Source organism: Narcine bancroftii, chromosome 7, assembly GCF_036971445.1.
Source record: "Narcine bancroftii isolate sNarBan1 chromosome 7, sNarBan1.hap1, whole genome shotgun sequence".
NCBI classification, from domain to species: Eukaryota; Metazoa; Chordata; class Chondrichthyes; order Torpediniformes; family Narcinidae; genus Narcine; species Narcine bancroftii.
Window position 1 is genome coordinate 187,249,755 of NC_091475.1, and position 18,835 is coordinate 187,268,589.

Sequence of the window (18,835 nt, forward strand, 5' to 3'; positions counted from 1 at the left end):
CTTTTCAAGAGGAATACAGCTGTTCATTTCCAAAGACCATCTATCAATGAGGAGAAGGGAGTCAGATTTCCATGTCACTCCTATACATTTCCTGGCCACACATAATTTCTGTAAATTTAATTTGGAAATTAGTTAATGATCTACTAATACTCAAAAAAATTACTCAGTAAGTAAAGCTCTGTGTCCACTGGGAAGATGACCCCTGTGATCTTAGCCAGGGGGTGACAGAGGTTGTACCAGAAGGGTCTCGCCTTGTACCGAGTAAGGTTGAGTGCAAAAAGGAGCCAACCTCTATACCACACCTAAAGCACATCTCTGACGACTCAGGTTTATTTAGTTTCGTTGAGATGAGGCACTGCCAATGGCAAAAATAATAGTGGCTAATGAGCTTCCTTGACATAAATATGATCAGAGTTGTTCAAATCTGACTCTTATCTCACTCTAGTTTATGCAAATCTGGCTTTGGACCCTCATTAATCAGTAAGAAATTCATTCTAGAAATAAATTTGTATACATTTCCTTCATGAAGCAGTTTCTCCACTTCATTGAGTTTTGGTAAAGTAATTTCAGGGCTCAAGTTGGCCCTAAGAAAGGTTCTTAACTGAAGATTACAGAAGAAGGCCTTGTTGGGCAGGTTGTATTTCCTCTTCAACTGTTCAAACAACATAAAAGACCTTTTTCGTAGCAGTCTTCCAGATGTTTTTGATGCTAAGTCTCTAGAATTTTGTTGTTTAAAGTCATGGATATGAGTTCATTTTATCTCAAAGGTGATTTTGGTGTCAATCTCTTTTTCAGTCCAGAACCTTCACGAGTCTCACACTGTATTTTAATCAAGTGCTTTAAAATAGGGTTGACTGTTCTGTTGGATATCATCCTGGAGTTCCATTTCTAAATAAAATAACTGCTTGACTTCTATTTTAAGGAGCGCAATCCAATTTGTATCCAGGAGGGAAGACCATCACCCTCAAAAAAAAGATGAGATAAATCTCATTTGAGCTGCCAAATATATTTTTTAAAACTGGGTAACAGAATGCCCCCTAATTATATTCCCATGTTAATTTTTCTCTTGCTACTCTGGCTACTTTACAGTTCCATATAAATTGTCCAATGTGTTTATTAAAGGTTTTTATATATTTAAAAAAAAGTTTGAGTTAGTGGAATGAGCAAGGACTGGAAAAGATGATGCAATCTCGGTAATATATTCATATTCACATCATTGATTCTGCTAATTAGAGTAAAAGACAAATTCACCCACCTGCTCAAATCCTCTTCAATTCTACTGAGTAATGGGAGGTAATTAAGTTTGTACAGATTTTGGAAGTCATTATCTACCATTATTCCAAGTTGTTTTATACCATTCGAGGGCCATTGAAATGGGCTTGTTCACTGAAAGTTGTTAGTGGAATAATTTCACTTTTTTCCTAGTTGACCTTATTATCCTGAAACATCATAGGGTTTTAATAAAGTCTGTAATTTGGTGAAGGAGTTAACAGGGTCAGTTAAATGCAGGATTACTTTTATCTGCCGTAAGGTTAATTTTATGGTTTGTCTGACCCACTTTGAAACCCTTTATCTCTGGATCTTGTCTAATTGCTTCAGATAGGGCTTCAACAACCAAGACAAAAAGTCCTGGAGACCGGGGACAGCCCTGTTGACTCGGTCTGCTCAAGGGAAACGGTGCCAAAATCTGTCCATTAGTGGCAACTCTGGGTCTTACCCAATTAATAATAAGCAGCTGTCCAAACCTGAGCTTGGCTAAGAATTAAATAAGTATGACCATTCCAGCTTATTAAAGGCCTTTTCAGCATCGAGAGCTACAGCAATATAGGCTCAGTCTTAGATTTTGCACAGTGTGTAGCAGTGCTATAGGTAGACTACAATTCCCAGAAGTCTAGCCATCTGGGATGGGATGACATAACGTCACGATGTTGTGCACGTGGTTCAATGTTTTAAAAAGAATACGTCATGCAAATGGTCAGATCTTGTGTAGCTTGTCAAAAAGTCAAAATCCATCGGCATAGCAAAACACCGCTATAACCCTTCCCACCAGTATCTCGCCACTTCGTCCATGTCCGTGTGGACATTGTGGGACCAAATCCAATTCCATGAGGCTATCACTATCTCTTCACAGTGATCGATAGGTTTACGAGATGGTCTGAGGCAGTCCCCATGGTGGATGCTTCTACAGACTCTTGTGCACGAGCATTCCTTAATTCCTGGGTGACTCGCTTTGGCCTACATCACTTCTGACAGAGGACCTCAATTTACATCTTCATTATGGATGGCCTTATCTCGGCTGTAGGCTTCATTGTACAAGACCCTATCACCCGCAGTCCAATGGGATGGTTGAACAATTCCATCGTCACCTTAAATCAGCCTCAATGGCCTGTTTGGATTGTCCCAAATGGACAGACGAATTACCATGGGTGTTGCTCAGCATTAGAACAACTCCAGAAGAGGATCTTCATGTTCCACACAGATCCAGTCAAGATAAAAATCCGAAAGAGCTGCTGAGCAGACTAAGGGATACTGTTGGCAAATTATCCCCTGTACCACCATCATCACATGGTGTTTCTTTTGTACCACACAAACTGAAGTACTGTGAAAACGTGTTCGTACGTAGAGGGACCATACAGGGTGATAAGATGAACAAGGTCAACCTGCATCTTGGGCAGCCTCTGTCATTCGCAATTGACAGGCTCAAACCAGCTCATGTTGGCCAAACTGCCCCTATTCAACAGCCAGCAGTCTGATGCAGGAGTTAAACTCCCCAAAAAACTACCAGGTGATAGTGCTGGTTCTGAGGTGGGGGGGGAGGGGGGGTGGGGGTGTAGCGGTGCTATAGATGACTACAACTTACAGAAGTCAAGCGAACCTGCACGGAACGTCATAACGTGGTATGGATGATTCATAGTTTTAAAAAGAATATGCGCATGACTCGAGTAAACAATTCTGATTTATCTGCAACTGTGTTGCTATTTTGCATTCATCAGCCATCACTGCATTTTCAGTAGCAACAAGTGGATAATATTAAAGAGCCTACACAAATTGTTAGCTGACTGACATTTCAAAATAAAGCCAGTCTGGTCTGGATTTATTAATTTTGGCAAATATTGACCAAGCCTGTTAGCCAGGGCCTAAGAAATCAATTTATAATCTGAGTTTGTTACGGGCCCAGAGGACCCCAAAACCCAGCAGCAATAGAAATTCACCAAGACAAATGGTTACTTAAACAAAAGTAGTTTTTAATTTTCTTTAAACATAAAAACAGGATCAAACCCCTTTCTAATTCTTAGTGCATCTGTATGTAATGTGTATAAGTTCAGAAAAGTTCTTTGATTCACAGTCCAATCTCACTTCTCACTCCTCCAAGTTCACCGGTATCAGGCAATTCTTGTACTCTGCACGGAGTTTAACATTTATGAATTTTCACCAAGCTCTGGTGCTTAAATGGTTACCGCTCAAGAAGGTTCTTATTGGTTTCAGAGAGAGATTTGTTGCTTGTTGGACACACAAACTGATTCCCTCCGATCAGCTACTTCAGTGTCTTGCCAAAGAGACTTGCCCCATCTGGGTTTTCCAAATGATAACCTCTTCTTCAGGTCACCACAGAGTTCCTTTTGTTTCCCTTATTCCAGGAGAAACGCTCTAGCCAGCCATTTCCTCTTGTATGGACCATAAGGGTTTTCAACAGGCTGTGCTCAGAACTCACAACCTGTCTTCAAAATGGGGTTTCAACAAGCTTCCAGCTTGCCAAGACTGCAGAAACCAGTTTTTTTTCTCTCTCTCTCTCTCTCACTCACAGAGAAAGCCTGTTTTAACAAATAAAAAGCGAATAAAACATGAGCATCCCATCGTGCTATTATCGTGTCTCCATATATTTCACTGACAATGGGATGCTTTTTTCAATTTTAGAATAAAAGGGAGATCCAAATTCTTTTGATCTTTTTGGTCAAGTTATTAAAAAAATCATTAATATTGGTCAGGTCTGGTGATTCTGATGTGTATAAATTTGCATAAAACTGTTTAAATGTGTCATTAATTTCTGTCACTGAACTCACTTCAATTTCAATTACGTTAATTGTCCTCGAACATTCCTCTGTTTTCATTTGGCAGGACCAGTCTTTGTGTGGTTGAAGACCTTCCTACTGGGGGAATGAGGTATAGAAAGGCTGCACATCCATCGTGAAGATGAAATAGTGGGGGCCATGGGATCAAAAGTTGTCGCATGTAATGGAGGGAATGTGAGCTAGCCTGGATGTAGGTGGAAAAGGACTGAACATAGAAAGGATGGAGTCGAGACATGAGGAGATGATGAGAACAGGTGGATGCAATAGGCCTACTAGGGTAGTTCCGTTTACAATCTTGGATGAGACATGGAAGCTGGAAGTGCGGGATTGGGTACTATTGGATTGAAGGTGATGGAGGGGAAATCTCCTGATGAGATCTGTTTGGGGAGCCAGGGAGTTTTCTAGGAGAAGTATCAGAAACCTGAAGTTGGGAGAGTGAGTGAGGAGGTCCAGATGGAAATTCCAAAAGGTGTTGGGCTAATGATGCAGTCTTTATTGATATCAGTCTGTTCTGAAATTGGGTCTGTTCTTGTCATGTTGATGTCTTACTTGCTCTTGATGGAGGTGTAATCCAGTGAGAGGTCTTGTGTTTTATGCAGTTAGATGGATGGAGCCTGCAGTGGGATTCAGGGAATAGCTCTATGGACATTGGGATGAATTAATTAAGAATGTCATTGCCGATTTTTGAGTATGTCTGACACCAATTAATGTAAATTAACATTTTGTGTTTGACCACGGACCAGCTATATTTCTTAATTGTTAACTTGGTTACTGTAAGTTGAGCTCTATAGGTACAAGGACTGCCTAAAGAAATCTCTTGGTGCCTGCCACATTGACCACCGCCAATGGGCTGATCTCGCCTCAAACTGTGCATCTTGGCGCCTCACAGTTTGGCGGGCAGCAACCTCCTTTGAAGAAGACCGCAGAGCCCACCTCACTGACAAAAGGCAAAGGAGGAAAAACCCAACACCCAACCCCAACCAACCAATTTTCCCCTGCAGCCGCTGCAACCGTGTCTGCCTGTCCCGCATCGGACTTGTCAGCCACAAACGAGCCTGCAGCTGACGTGGACTTTTACCCCCTCCATAAATCTTCGTCCGCGAAGCCAAGCCAAAGAAGAAGATAGCACCCCAGCCTGAGTTGACTGAATTCAGAAGGGGTAGCAATGGAACCTAAATAAAAGTTGGCAACTTGAGTCATAAACATTAATTAGTACTAATGTCCTTCCATAGCCCACTGAGGTTCCCAGCCCCACATCTTTCATTGGGCAAGGATCAGTAAGTAAACCAAGAAAAGGTTTTTTTTTACTGCACAGACATACCAAGGCCATTTGTGGAGTTCACCCTGCCTTCTGTCTGAAAGCTGAACATTGATTAAATCCTGGTCAAGAAAATGCTACATGTGCTTGAAGCTGTAAAATTTGTCCCAACTGATGCTTGTAAATTGTAATCTGTTACTTCATAGCTTGCTTATAACCTATTTTGAACATTTTTAGAAATGTTCAAAAAAAATCACATTGACACAATAGAGTAGCTATTGATGCACTTTTAATAAATGGAATACATTCAGAATCAAATATGGAAAAGCTTGAACTAATTTTCAGGTTAACTATTTGCTTTCTTAGTCAGTCATTCATTTTAATTTTTCTTCCCTTCTGCCTCCACTTAGGCTATTCTATTATTTCTGTATTTAGAATAAACACAAGCTTTGAATAAAGATCCATCTATACTGCATTTCAAGAAAAATGTGGAAACCTTCCTTACCCCATGCTACTGTTCCCATATAGTCGTATTAACTCTTGTGGTTTGGAAGCCTTGTCATTTCTCTTTCACCATGAAAATGTCTTGCATGTTAAGCAAATACATTGTTCAATAAACTTACAGAGCGATAAAAGTCAGACATTACATGGCATTGTGTTTTGGAATAAGATCTTTAAAGTATGGCTAAACTTTTGACAAAATTATATATTTGTGAGCCGTATTGTTTTTGTTATATTTTGACACCTGGATGATAATCTCCGAGCAATGTACTTTTTTTCATTGTGCTGAAGGAGAGAAGGTATCCAATGTTGGCAGCAGTTTCACACTGTACTAGTTTTGGAAACCACCATAACTATGTCTCTCTGGTACCATTAGGTTCCTCTCAGGAATATAATACAGCTTGTGTTCCAACTCCTTTCCTGCACAGGGTCTGTATTTCCTATGTACTGCATGTTTTGTTGATGTCTGAAGAACAGACTATGAAAGGCAGGTTTGTCCTCAAGGAAGTATGTCACTTTAATGTGACTAGTATCTTTGAAAACTGATGAGCTGTGAAAATGTGTTTTTGGCAAGAAAAACAGAGGATTGTTCATTTATTTTTGATGCTAAAGCACGATTACAAGTAATAATTCAGGGTTAGGGTTACTTTAAGACATTTTCATTGGTTAACGTGAGACAAAATGATGGGAGAACAATTCTAAATGGTGCAAGTGGTGGGGGGGGGGGCATCATTTGTGGGATCTACATAATCAAATTACAGAGGAGCATGAATTTTCCCAATGTTTTCAATTCTGCTTAGAGGAAAAGATTTCTCATTAATCTAAGTAGTCTTCAAAGTCAGTTTGGAGAAAATAATTTTTTTTATTATTTATATTGATCATGGTTTTTTTTGATTGGTAAAGTTTAAGCAGAGTTTTGTGATCAGATGGTTATTATAACATATAATAGTAAACTAATCAGATATAGGAGGAAAAATAGTTTTTAATCCTCCAAGAGAGTTTCCTGTTTTGATTTCCATTATCAAACCTGCAAACTTAGAGAGAAAAAACAGATGTCATAATTTGCTGCCACAATATTTGCTAGTAGATTGCCGATGTCTTCATCACCAATAAAACCTCAGGCATAACAGCATCCTTTCTCTGCCACTTTTCAATACCTGAGTCAGTCACGTGCTACATAACATCCGTTTGGGCAATGTCTGACTGCATATATGTCCGTGATCCCATAATGTTACAAAGCGATTTGTGCTGTCAGGTGTATTATGGTACAGTACATAAGTAACCTATAATACATATGTCTTGATATGTATGATAATAAACACCTATGTTACTGGCTTATGTATGTACTGTACTTTCTATCGTTATTTTAATGTGAACTTTCCCTACTTACAAATAAAAAAATTACCGTATAACAGTGTATACTCGTAGGCAGCAGCATCCATTTTCGGGTATCATTCATCTCTTGAGTGTTTTAGCATTACCTTTCTGTTTAATTTTCTTGAAAAAATATTACAGGTCACTATAGGTATACTACAGTATCCCATATGGCTTTGCAAAGTATATAATATGGCATTCACAAAATGTTTCACAGAACGTATCGTGGACATTTAGCGACACATGACTATGTAACAGACCCACCTTCTCCCCCACCCCCCATCCTCTGCTCTCATTGTCTCCTCTTTTATCACATTTAACAATCCAAAGAGAAGTTTAAGCAGCTCACATGTAAGCAGCTGTCAGAGTTGAGAGGCTATTGAAGTCCAGCAACGGATCTCCAATATGCTGAGGATTCCCACATTGCACTTGGAAATCCGCTTCTAATTTTCACCAGCTAGACCTGGCTTGGAATTAAAATCCACTCAATTGAATGAGAATTCACGAGTAAGGGATTAGGAAAAAAGGCATGTTTATTACTAATTTCATGTTGGTTGTTTATCATTTGATACAAGGTGATTTAATTAATTTTACTTCAAAGCAAATAATAGTAATTTGTAAAGCTTTTTTAAGTGTCTGAAATTCAGAGACATATAATATAAATTCTCTCAATGTTACAAACCTTTAAAGGTGGGCAAGTCAATGTCAGGATTTGGATGTCCATTAATTGAAGTGGTGATACTTTGGGGCTTACGTTATGATGGCTACTTGTAGATACTCCTACCACTGCCAACATTAACAGGCTTGTTTATTGGGTGTTGGGTAACTAGCCTTCCGACTGAGTTCTTAGTAATCCAGCAGGAGCTTCCACTTTGACTTTTAGATCTCTGAGGGGACAACAGTCCAATGGAATCTCCTGACTCTTATTTCAGTAGGCACCCGTCCCACCATTGGTGATCCAGTCACAAGCACTAATTTACAATCGTTTAGCAAACTTCAGTAATTGCAAGCAAGCTTAATAGTGACCTCAGTTCAAGTTAGCTCCTCACTCCCCACAAAGGAAATTCAGATCAATATGTACACGAGTTGAAAATCTTTATGATTAGTTTTATCTGCTTTTTGAGAGCATAAATCAATCTTGTGTGGGTTTTCTCGTATACAATGGGATCTCTTGTTTTAACTCTCATAATGGTAGTATATAACAGCCTCCAGCTTACTAACCATTGAGGATTAAGGTGAGAGAGATTCAGAGTATAAAGGCTCTGGTGGTCATGTGAGAGGTTTGGGAGGGAAAGAGTGGTAGCAAGGAAATCTTGATCCCTGTCCTGGAGTGAAATGTGTTTGTTGATGTGGGAGAGGGCTCTTCTACTCTGTGTTTACTCGGTTGATTTTCAATTTGAGAGGGATATGTTGACTTTTACTTTGCAAAGGATCTTTAAATGTTTTGTATGAAATTCTACCCATTGCTTCATATCAATTTACATTTGTGGAAAGATGGTCAACACTTTTTATACCTCTCGGATGTAGATTTTTTTCTCAAGTATTAGGTATGTCACCAAAGACTCTTGAAAACTACAGATGTACTGTGGAGAGCATTCTGACTGATTGCATCTCTCTCTGGTACAGAGGTGCCAACACTCAGGACAAGAAAAAAAACTCCAGAGGGTTAATGCAGCCTGCGACATCACGGGCACTAATCTTCACTTCATCGAGGACATTTGCAAGAGGCAAGATCTTAAGAAAGCAGCCTCTGTCCTCAAAGACCCTCACCACCCAGACCATGCGCTCTTCACTGTTACCATCAGGAAAAATATACAGGATCTTTACAAACCACGAACCACAGACACTGCCTTGCTTTGACTTTTTCTTGCACTATTTTTTATTTATTTTGTAAGGTGGTTTATATAAATGTATGCACCGTGATGCTACTGCGAAACAACGAATTTCATGACTTGTTCATAAAAATAAATTCTGATTTTGACTTGGTTCTAATTTTTTGACTAAGTTTGTAGACCAAGTTCTTGTTTTATTAGTCAGTGGAAACAATTTTCCTTTTCTATTCTTATCAATTTTCTTTATTATTTTGATTGTCATTTGAACAAGCTTCCTGATTCTATTAATTGTTATAATAATAAAGCCACAGGCATTTTTAAAAAGCCAATATACAGGTATATCTTTGCTAAGCCACCATTGTTAACATTTTCCCAGATGTAAATTAAACAAAGCTTTGTATTATTGCAACATAACCTCTACCAATTTGCATTCCTCTCTAGATATGAAGGCCAGAATTTAATTTGCTCTTTTGAGTTTTTTTTATGCATCTGTTCATTGTCTACTACTTTGCCCATGTTTCTTTGGAATTCTGCAGTTCCTAGCTTTTAATCATTTATAAGATACTTGCACTCTTTCGGGGTCCAATATAGATGATCTTCCTTTTGCCTCCAGAATTTCCTATTTGCTTAACCTATTAAAATAACATTATTTTATATTTCTATCTTCAAAGCTGTATATTTTATAGAACTATTGTCTTCAAACCTTGATAAGTGATTTTCTTAACAATCCCCTAAGTCATCAGTAAATGTAATGAATGGTTAAGTCTACCACAAATCATTCTGAAGCATCTCTCAGAATATTCTGCTAATTATAGAAATTGTATATTAGTCCCATTCTTTGGATTCTTCTGCTGAGCCATTTTTCTAGCTGGGTCAATCGTGTGCTTTCAGTTTCAACTTTTGCCAAGTAAGACTTTGGCAGTGGTATTTAGAAATCCACATACATAATGCATGGACATTCCCTGTTCCACTTCATTAACCAACTTTTCAAAATATTTAATCAGGTTCATCAGACATGACCTACTGTTTATAATCCGATGCTTGCTCACTGCTTTGGTTTGCTTTTGATAATTATAAATGAGTTTATTGTCATATACACATGTACGATGTTGAAAAGCATGGAAATTCTTGTTTCAGCCATACAGATACAACAGTAGTAGAAATTAAATTACTATAATGCGCCATGAGACAGAAAAAGAGATAATAAATATAAAAGGAGATATAAATATTCATAGTTCCCTTTAGTGCAAAAAAAAGTGATGTTTCAATTGTGCAGACAGATTGTTTCACAGTCCCAAAGTAGTTTTTAGTTGGGGTAGTTCAGGGAAGTTCAGTAGTCTGATAGCTGTTGGGCAAAAAAAAACTGTTCTTGAACCTAAAGGTAGTAGCGAGAAGAGATCATGACCAGGTTGCTGGGGATCCTTTATGATATTGGCTGCCTTCTTGAGATGACTCACATAGATGACTCCAATGGAACTTGGCTCAATTTGCCATTTTCTGCATCATTCTGTGTTCCAGTGCACTCGAGTTACCAAACCAGGCTGTGAAGCAACCAGTCAGAATACTTTCCACAGTACACCCGTAGAAGTCAGATATTCGACAATATGCTGAATCTTTTCAGACTTTTGCAAAAGTAGAGGCATTGGTGTGCAGCTTCACAGTTGCCTTCTGTGTTGACTCTGTGAGTGATGCCCAAGAACTTCAAGATCCTAACCCTGCCCAGCAACATCCTGGCAATGAAGACAAGTCTCTTGGCCTCCCCTTCCTAAAATCCACATTGAGTTACTTAATCCTGCTGACATTGAGAGTAAGATTGTTCTGGTACCACCCAACCAGATTCTCCATCTTCATCCCATATTCTGACTTATTATTACCATAATGTGGGGCACTCTGGGTGAAAATAGAGGCAAAAAGTTGTGGAACCATTCCAAGTTATTACTCAGTAATTTGATCAACTTGTCCTGTTATTATTTCTGCACTTTGCCATAGAAAGTTGGTGGTTCAAATTGTGAAACTCATCCTATTTTCTGTTTTCACTGTAATTCTGTCACCACTATGGAATTTGTACTGAATCGTCATTATTACAGCTGATCCATGCAGATGGCTGAAAAGGACTAATGGCATAGCCCAATGCAATTTCTGCATCAATTGCATATGGATGGGACCATTGCTCCAATTTGTTTTGGAGCATTGGTGTGGATCTTGAGCTATGTTGTCCTGAGGGCTGATGTGGCTGGGAGAGCAAGTGAAACAACGTAGATTTTGTTGTTCCACCTCGGCAGCACTTTCCCAACATGCCTTTAAAGTGTGCTGTAATATCTGGGCTTTCGATGAAGAGGAGAAACTGAAGCAAAAAGGGGTCGCGTATTCAGATTCAAGTTTGTTCAGGTAAAATGCGGATAGTTGCTGCCACCTCTTGGATTCCTTACAGTACTACATGTTACCCGTCAAGATGAGTCAAGTTCGTTGTTGATTACACAAGTACAACCTGACAAAACATTCTCCAGTCCTAAGCTAAAGCAATAGAATATTTTGCTGTACAAATCCGGTGTATTCATGCTGAACAGTTTTTTCAGTAACACACCAGCTAAAGGATGCTTTGTGAATATTTCACGATCATATCAGAATCAGGATTTCTTGTCATGAACAAGTCTTTAAATTCGATGTTTGCGGCAGCGTCACAGTGTAAATGTTCATATTATAACCATCTTATGACCATTATTATATTAAAAAAATATAACCGTAATACTGCATGAAAAGTAAGGCGGTGTTCATTGACTATTCAGGAATCTGATGGCACCGAGTGCTTGTCTTTAGGCTCCTGTACCTTTTTACCGATGGTAGCAGAATGAGCGGGATGGCCTGTGTGGTGGGGGTCTTTGAGAATAGAGGCTGCTTTTTTAAGACGCCACCTCATGCAGATGTCCTCGATGGAGTGAAGTCTAGTGCCTTTTATGTTGCAGGTTGATTTAACATCACTCTGGAGTTTATTCAGAGTTGGTGTTTCCATATCAGTGCAGTAATGCAACCAGCCAGAATGCTGACTAGAGAAGTTTACAAGAGTCTTCGGTGACATACCAAACCTCCTGAACCACCTCACAAAGTATAGCTGCTGCTGAGCTTTCTTTGTGATTGCATCAACATGGAGGCTCTGGGACAGATCCTCGGAGATGTTGACACCCAGGAATTTGAAGTTCTTGACCCTCTCCACTACTGAGCCCTCGATGAGGACTTCCTCCTGAAGTCAACAATCATCTCCTTGGCTTTGCTGATGTTTTTTTGAATATTTTATTTATAAATCATACAATTAAAGATACAAACAGGTACATAATATTTTTACCCCTTACAATCCCCCACCCCTTACCATAACCCACCCAACGCCCCTCTAAACTACCCCAAAAAAGAAAGGAGATCAAATATCAACACCCTTCAGTTATTTGCTATGGTTTGGGACACCACCATCAATACGTGGGGAAAAAATTAATCATTCAACCACATATACTCCATATACGGGCTCCAAGTTTTAACAAAAAAAATAATTATTACGTAAATTATATGTTATATTTTCCAACGGAATACAAGATCTCATTTCCAAATGTCATCGCTGAATACTCAAATTAGTCTCATTTTTCCCAAGAAATTGCCAAACATTTTCTTGCCACAGCTAAAGCTAATCTCAAAAAAAGCAAATTGAAATTTATTTAATTTTATCTCCAAGATCAATTTCTTAATATAACCCCAATAAGAAAAGAGTCAAGTGAAATTTTAAATTTGATAATAGCTTCTAAAAATTCCTTAATTCTATTCCAAAAGGGTCTCACCATTTCGCATAACCAAGTAGAATGTAAAAAAGAACCAACTTCCTTACGACATCTGAAACATAAGTCAGAAGAAGTAAACTTAATTTCTCTGGAGTTAAGTATAACTGATGAAGAAAATTATAATGAACCATTCTATACCTTACATTTACAATTTTAGTCATACTATCCTCACATTAAGTAATTCAATCATCTTGAGAAATATATATGGACAAATCTTTTTTCCCATTTTAATTTAGATTTATAAACATTTGGCTTGAGCATTTTATTCTGCAATAAAGCATACATATCAGCTTTAAATCCTTTCTTGTCACCATCTGTAAGTAAAATTTCAAATTTAGACCAGCTGGGTAACCGTAACGTATGCCCAAAATTATCCAACAATAGGGATTTAATTTGATAATAGGAAAAAAGAGTATTTGAAGATATTTCATATTTCTCTTTCATTCTTGGGAATGAAATAAAATGTTTTTGCTGATATTGAGTGCAAGGCTGTTGTCACCATTCAACGAGCTGATCTGTCTCCCTCCTGTACACTTTCTCATTGCCATTTGCGATTCTACTGACAACTGTGGTGTCATCAACAAACTTGTAGATGGCATTGAAATTGTGTCTGGTCACATAGTTGTGAGTGTATAATGAGTAGAGCAGTGGGCCAAGCACGCATCCTTGGGGTGCGCCTGTGCTGATAATCAGTGGAACGGAGACGTTGTTTCGAATTCGTACTGACTATGGTCTTCCATTGAGAAAGTCAAGAATCCATTTGCAGAGGGGGGATACAGAGGCCTAGAGTTTCTAGCTTCTTGACCAGCACTGAGGGAATAATGGTTTTGAAGGCCATCTGTGGTCTATGAAGAGCAGCCGTATGTATGAATTGCTGCGTTCAAAGTGATCCAGAGCTGATGGAGAGCCAGCTCTGGAGCGATTGTGACAATAGGTGAATTGAAGTGCGTCCAGATCTTTATTGTGTTAATTCTGGCCATGACCAGCCAGTGCAATTAGGGCCACACCTGGTGCAGTTCAATCTGGAGTCAGGAATCTCTCTGAAGAACAGTACAAGAGAAGGCTGGACATCTGTGGGGAAACCTCTGTAATCTGATGGATTAGAGACCATTTTTATTTTTGATTATTAAAATACATTGCAGATCAGTAGCTGTTAAATAAAAGGTAATGCATTAGTTCTGGATACGATAAAGCTGTTGACCTGTGGTATATTTTAACATCTACAAATCAGCCACAGAGGGTATCACTCACATAGCTCACTTTATAGTATGTATTTGCAATAACTGTGTAGACCAATTCACATCAATGTCAGAATAATAGCTGCTACTAATTTACAGTAGTGGTTTCACTTCAGAAGAAGAGCTTTATGACATCCGGAGGTCAGAAAAAGCCCAACAAATGCAATATTTTTCCACATTGCAAACCAAACTGATAAATGTAATAAAAAGTGCATTATATACCTCCCATTCATTTCTTGCCTGTGGTATTCTGAAAAAGTATCATAACTCTGTTAGTTTTGGGAAGTGCACACCCGATGCCTTGAAGCCTATGAAATACGATATTCCTAATGGGCAATGACTTCTGGGTTCTCACTTTTCCAAGGACCTAGGTGCTGAAGTTCACTCGAACAAGGTAATTTGAGAGGTCCAAAATAGGTTCTGTTCAGCAGATGCTCATGGAGCTAATACACCATCATCCTGAGGGAAGGAATCTCGCTGTGCACCATAAGGCAACTTCTGTTGCGTGTTGCAGATGGCTTTCTTTAGAAACATTTGTGATTGAGTCCACTGTTTTGTCTGAGGTGGATACTTGTTTCTCCACACTGGGTTCAGAACCTGTGTGGATTTGGGCAAAAAGAGAATATTTAGTCTTCTGTAAAACCGAATCAGACATCTTTTTTAGCATGAAGATTAGCCATGGCTCAATTGGTTATATTGTTGCATCTGCATCCAGAGGCTTGATCAGATTCTGGCCTAACGCTCCAGTGCAGTACGAAGTGAGTGATAATGTAGATGAGAGAAGAACCAGTGCCTTTACAGGTGGAAGTGACGATTCCCACAGAACAAAGCAAAAGCCAAGAAGTTGTTCTCTGTTTTCCAAATAACATTCATTCAATCAACATTATTATCAACATCAACTGATCATTTCCATTTTGTAGGAACTTGTATTATTCCACTTTGCTGCCATAATTCCTACATTATGCTCTATTTTTGGCAGTACTTCAGGATCAAGGATAACTTGCTATGGTCTGATTTTTGTGGGTTCTGTGGTTGGCTATTGTATGAACCCTAGGCTCCCATTTAGGTAAGACATGCCTGATAGATCAGATGGCTGGGTCATTGAGAGATGGTGCTTATTCAGGACTTCTGTATGCCTCTGATGCATTGACTCAAGGTTTTCAATATCATATCCTGAATGTTCTATTTCAGTCAAGAATCTCAAGAGATGTTGCATTTATTGACTGGGACTGTGCTTGTATTCTGGAGTTATTTCCATGGTCTGTTTGGTATCTCTTCCTGCAACAGATCTCAGAGTGAAGTGTCTTAGGACTCTGGTGCTAGGTGTGCAAGCCATGTGCCCTGCCCAGCAAAGCCAACAGTTTAACTCTGGCATTGATGGTGTAGATGTGGACATAGGAGAGGACACTGATGTTTTGCTTATCCTTCCTGTAAATTGAGAGGATTTTATGGAAACAGCATTGGTCGTATCAATGTGCCTGCTATAGATAATCCAGATTTTAGAAACATTTAAGGCAGCAATGATAATTGCTGGTTGGCAGACCATGAATTTGTCCAAGGACCGAGGCCTCAACCTTCAAATACTCTTTTCATCAATCAACTAAGGGGAATACTGGCACAGTGGTTTCATTATCAGTATACGCCATTGCTATTGAGGGGGCTCTTGACATGGGGAAAGCATTCATTTTTTCCAAGGGGATTAGAGGGCATTATAGTGTCGTGGAGCAAAATGCTATCTCAGTGGCTCTGAATTACTATGGAATGACCCAAAGCTTTGAAAGGTTCCACATGAGTTCTCTTTTAAAGTGTTCAAGGATAAAGTAATTCCAAAACTAATATGTTTTCCAGTCGTTGCAGCTGCACGTAAAAAAAATTTAATTAGAGACTGAATTAATGAAATAATTAACAAAATTCTAGACCACGATAAAAAGCACGTGTCATGTATCAAAGTTGTACAGGTGCTTACACTTTTATCTGAGATCCTTGGGACCGGACACTTCTTGGTATTTGGATTATTCAGGATTATGGAATTAAAATGGCGGCAGTACAGATTAGCGCAAAATATAAGACCATTTTTTAGAGCGACACTGTATTGAAGCCAGCTCAACAAGCAATGGCCCTCTTTGATACCCATAATCCCCCATGCAACTGGAACTGCTTTGGGAAACGCAGATTATGGATAACGAAGATGGCCATTGATCCTCGCCCTGCTGGGCTCCGGCATGCCCTTGTCTGCCTCCTCCTGGTCCGGCACCTGTTGGACTGCTTCCCATCATCTGATCCCTCTGGAATGGCATGGCTGCCTGGGGGGGCTTCCCATTACCTACTCCTCCCTTGGGCCCAGCTCTTGCTGCTCCTTGGGGTTGGCTGCTCACCGGTGTCCTCTCGGCTTCTCTCCATCCGGCATCACCTTTTCCTCAGTGCCACTCATTTCTCTCCTCCTGGGCCCTGGAGCTCACCACCCAGGTCCCTTTGCCCTCTGGCCCCATCAGTTTGGAGGGCTCCAACTCTCCTTAACCCCGCTAGGCATCCATGCTCTTCAGGCACCATTTCCTCTTCACTCTCTCCCTGCTCGCACTCCCCCCTCCCAGAGTCGCCCTGCTGCTCTCTCCTCGCTTGCCCTGCTGCTCTCTCCTCACTCGCCCTGCTGTTCTCTCCTCGCTAGCCCATTCAAGTCGCGCTGTTGCTCTCTGCTCGTTCAAATCGCGCTGCTGCTCTCACGCTCGCCTGTTCAAGTCGCGCTGGTGCTCTCTCTCCTTGCTCGCCCGTTCAAGTCGCACTGCTGCTCTCTCCTTGCTCGCCCGTTCAAGTCGCGCTGCTGCTCTCTCCTCGCTCATCCCCCCCCTCCGAGTTGCGCTGCTCCTCTCTCCCCGCCTACCCACCTGAGTGGCATTGCTGCTCTCTCCCCTCTTGCTGCCCGAGCCACATTTTCTCCCCGCTCATCTGCCTGAGTTGCGCTGCTGCTCCCTCACCACCCGAGCTGCGTTCTCTCCTTGCTTGCCGCCCAAACCACATTCTCCCCTCGCTCTCTCTGGAAAATATACTGTACATGCAGTAAAAAAAATCTGATTTTCGGAGGCTTTTGGAATCATGGATAAAATGATAAGGACCTGTAGTCTATTTCTTTTAAGTGTGCCCACTATTTACAAAGCTTCTTTACCTCTGGATATCAGCCCTTCCTTATCAATTCAGTTTTCTTTGTACAACTCCTTCAAATGTAGATGATATACTGGTGACCAGCTTAGCAGGACATGATAAAACAGCCTAGCAATGTACAATATGATCAAAATTTTTGATGTTTCTTTTTGTGTGACAATGGTATGTGTTTATCCAAGGTGCTGAAGGCTAGATGTTATATACTTTGACTAAACAATAATGAGTTATCCTCTAATCTGAATTTTCATTTTAAATACAGTCAACGATTAGAAATCCGAGCTGAGGTGGCAAATGCTTTCTTGTCCAAGTTTCAACTAAATGCAGATGAGATGAATATCCTTCGAGGTCCAAGAGAGGGGCCCATTACAGAGGTAATTCCTATGTCATTTGCTTCCTGTAATGTAGTAGAACCACAGTACACTTCCAAAAGTATGCTGCATAATCCTTTATATACTTTTAGGAGTTCTTCAAAGCACTTGGAAAAGTGAAACTAATTCACAATGACGTGAAGGTCCTTTTACGAACAAACCAGCAAACTGCAGGGTAAGGAATATTCTTAACCATCTCCCCAAAAGAATTTGAAATTGTCAAATTAGGGAATAGTAACAGAACATATGAACTGTGTTTCAAAAGCTGTTATCTTTCTTATAGCCTGTGGAGCAGGGTATTTGAGAGAGGAACAAAGCACAAGGAAGAATTAAGAAACAAAATGATCATGGGTCTGGATCACATTGTGTAAATTTAGAATTAGCCTGAGATGAAATAATAAAATGCTAGCAATTTTTTTATAGTCAAAATCAAATACAGTAAAGCCCCGGGTATACAGCACCTATAGGGATTGGTAGATTCCAGATAAGTGTATGTTCTGGTTGCTTGAGATGACGTGGTTACGTGGATTGACGAACTAGCAGAGTTTAAACTAGAATATTTTTTTATTTTCCTTTTTACTATTTGCTTGAGGCTGCCAGTTGCTTGAATTCCGGATGCCAGGGACTTTACTGTATCAGGAAAGCTCAAAGCATGAGATGACTACGGAAAATGAAATTTTGTGCAGGATGTTGTTGCAGAGGAATTAACAAGGTTAAGAGGGGAGGGATAATATTTCTCAAACTTGATATGTGTGGAATCTTGGGTTCATGCAGGAAGTTGCCCATTTATTGACAAAGTAGCAGACTTCTGGGACATAATCAGAAAAATAGAATGAATTGATCCTCCTGCAATGACTGACATCACAGGTCTGTCCACATTTTATCTTGAAAATGAAATTCGGCAAGCTCTCTTCATTGACTGAAGTGTCACCATTATGCTATTCTATCAATGTTCAAAGTATAAGTGTTGTTGAAATATGTTAAGGAATCCTGGATAATTTTTTCATCCATTGATGCAGGGAATTAGGCTAAGGCTATTTGTAGAATTCAGACCATGGTAAAAATAACCTACTTAATCATGAATCTGGAAATCATCTATTTTGTATGGGAGATGTTGAAAGATCATTGACCTGAAATGCCACTTCCATTTCTTTAACCACAAATACTGGCTGACCTGCTTAGTATTTCTAACATCTTGTTTTTGATACTTCAGGTTT

At 39.7% G+C, this 18,835-nt stretch overlaps 1 protein-coding gene across 6 annotated transcripts in view; it reads left to right on the forward strand.

The window, feature by feature from the left end:
- cog6 (component of oligomeric golgi complex 6) overlaps nt 1-18,835 on the forward strand; it is a 107,227-nt gene that overhangs the window by 49,277 nt on the left and 39,115 nt on the right. For all 6 annotated transcript variants that reach the window (XR_011342296.1, XM_069891725.1, XM_069891721.1 and 3 more), the window contains exons 5-6: nt 17,510-17,621; nt 17,711-17,793. Coding sequence is in view for 5 of the 6 variants with exons in the window: in XM_069891725.1 (XP_069747826.1) it covers nt 17,510-17,621; nt 17,711-17,793 (195 nt within the window). In the remaining variant the exon portion in view is untranslated. The remainder of the gene's footprint in view (nt 1-17,509; nt 17,622-17,710; nt 17,794-18,835) is intronic.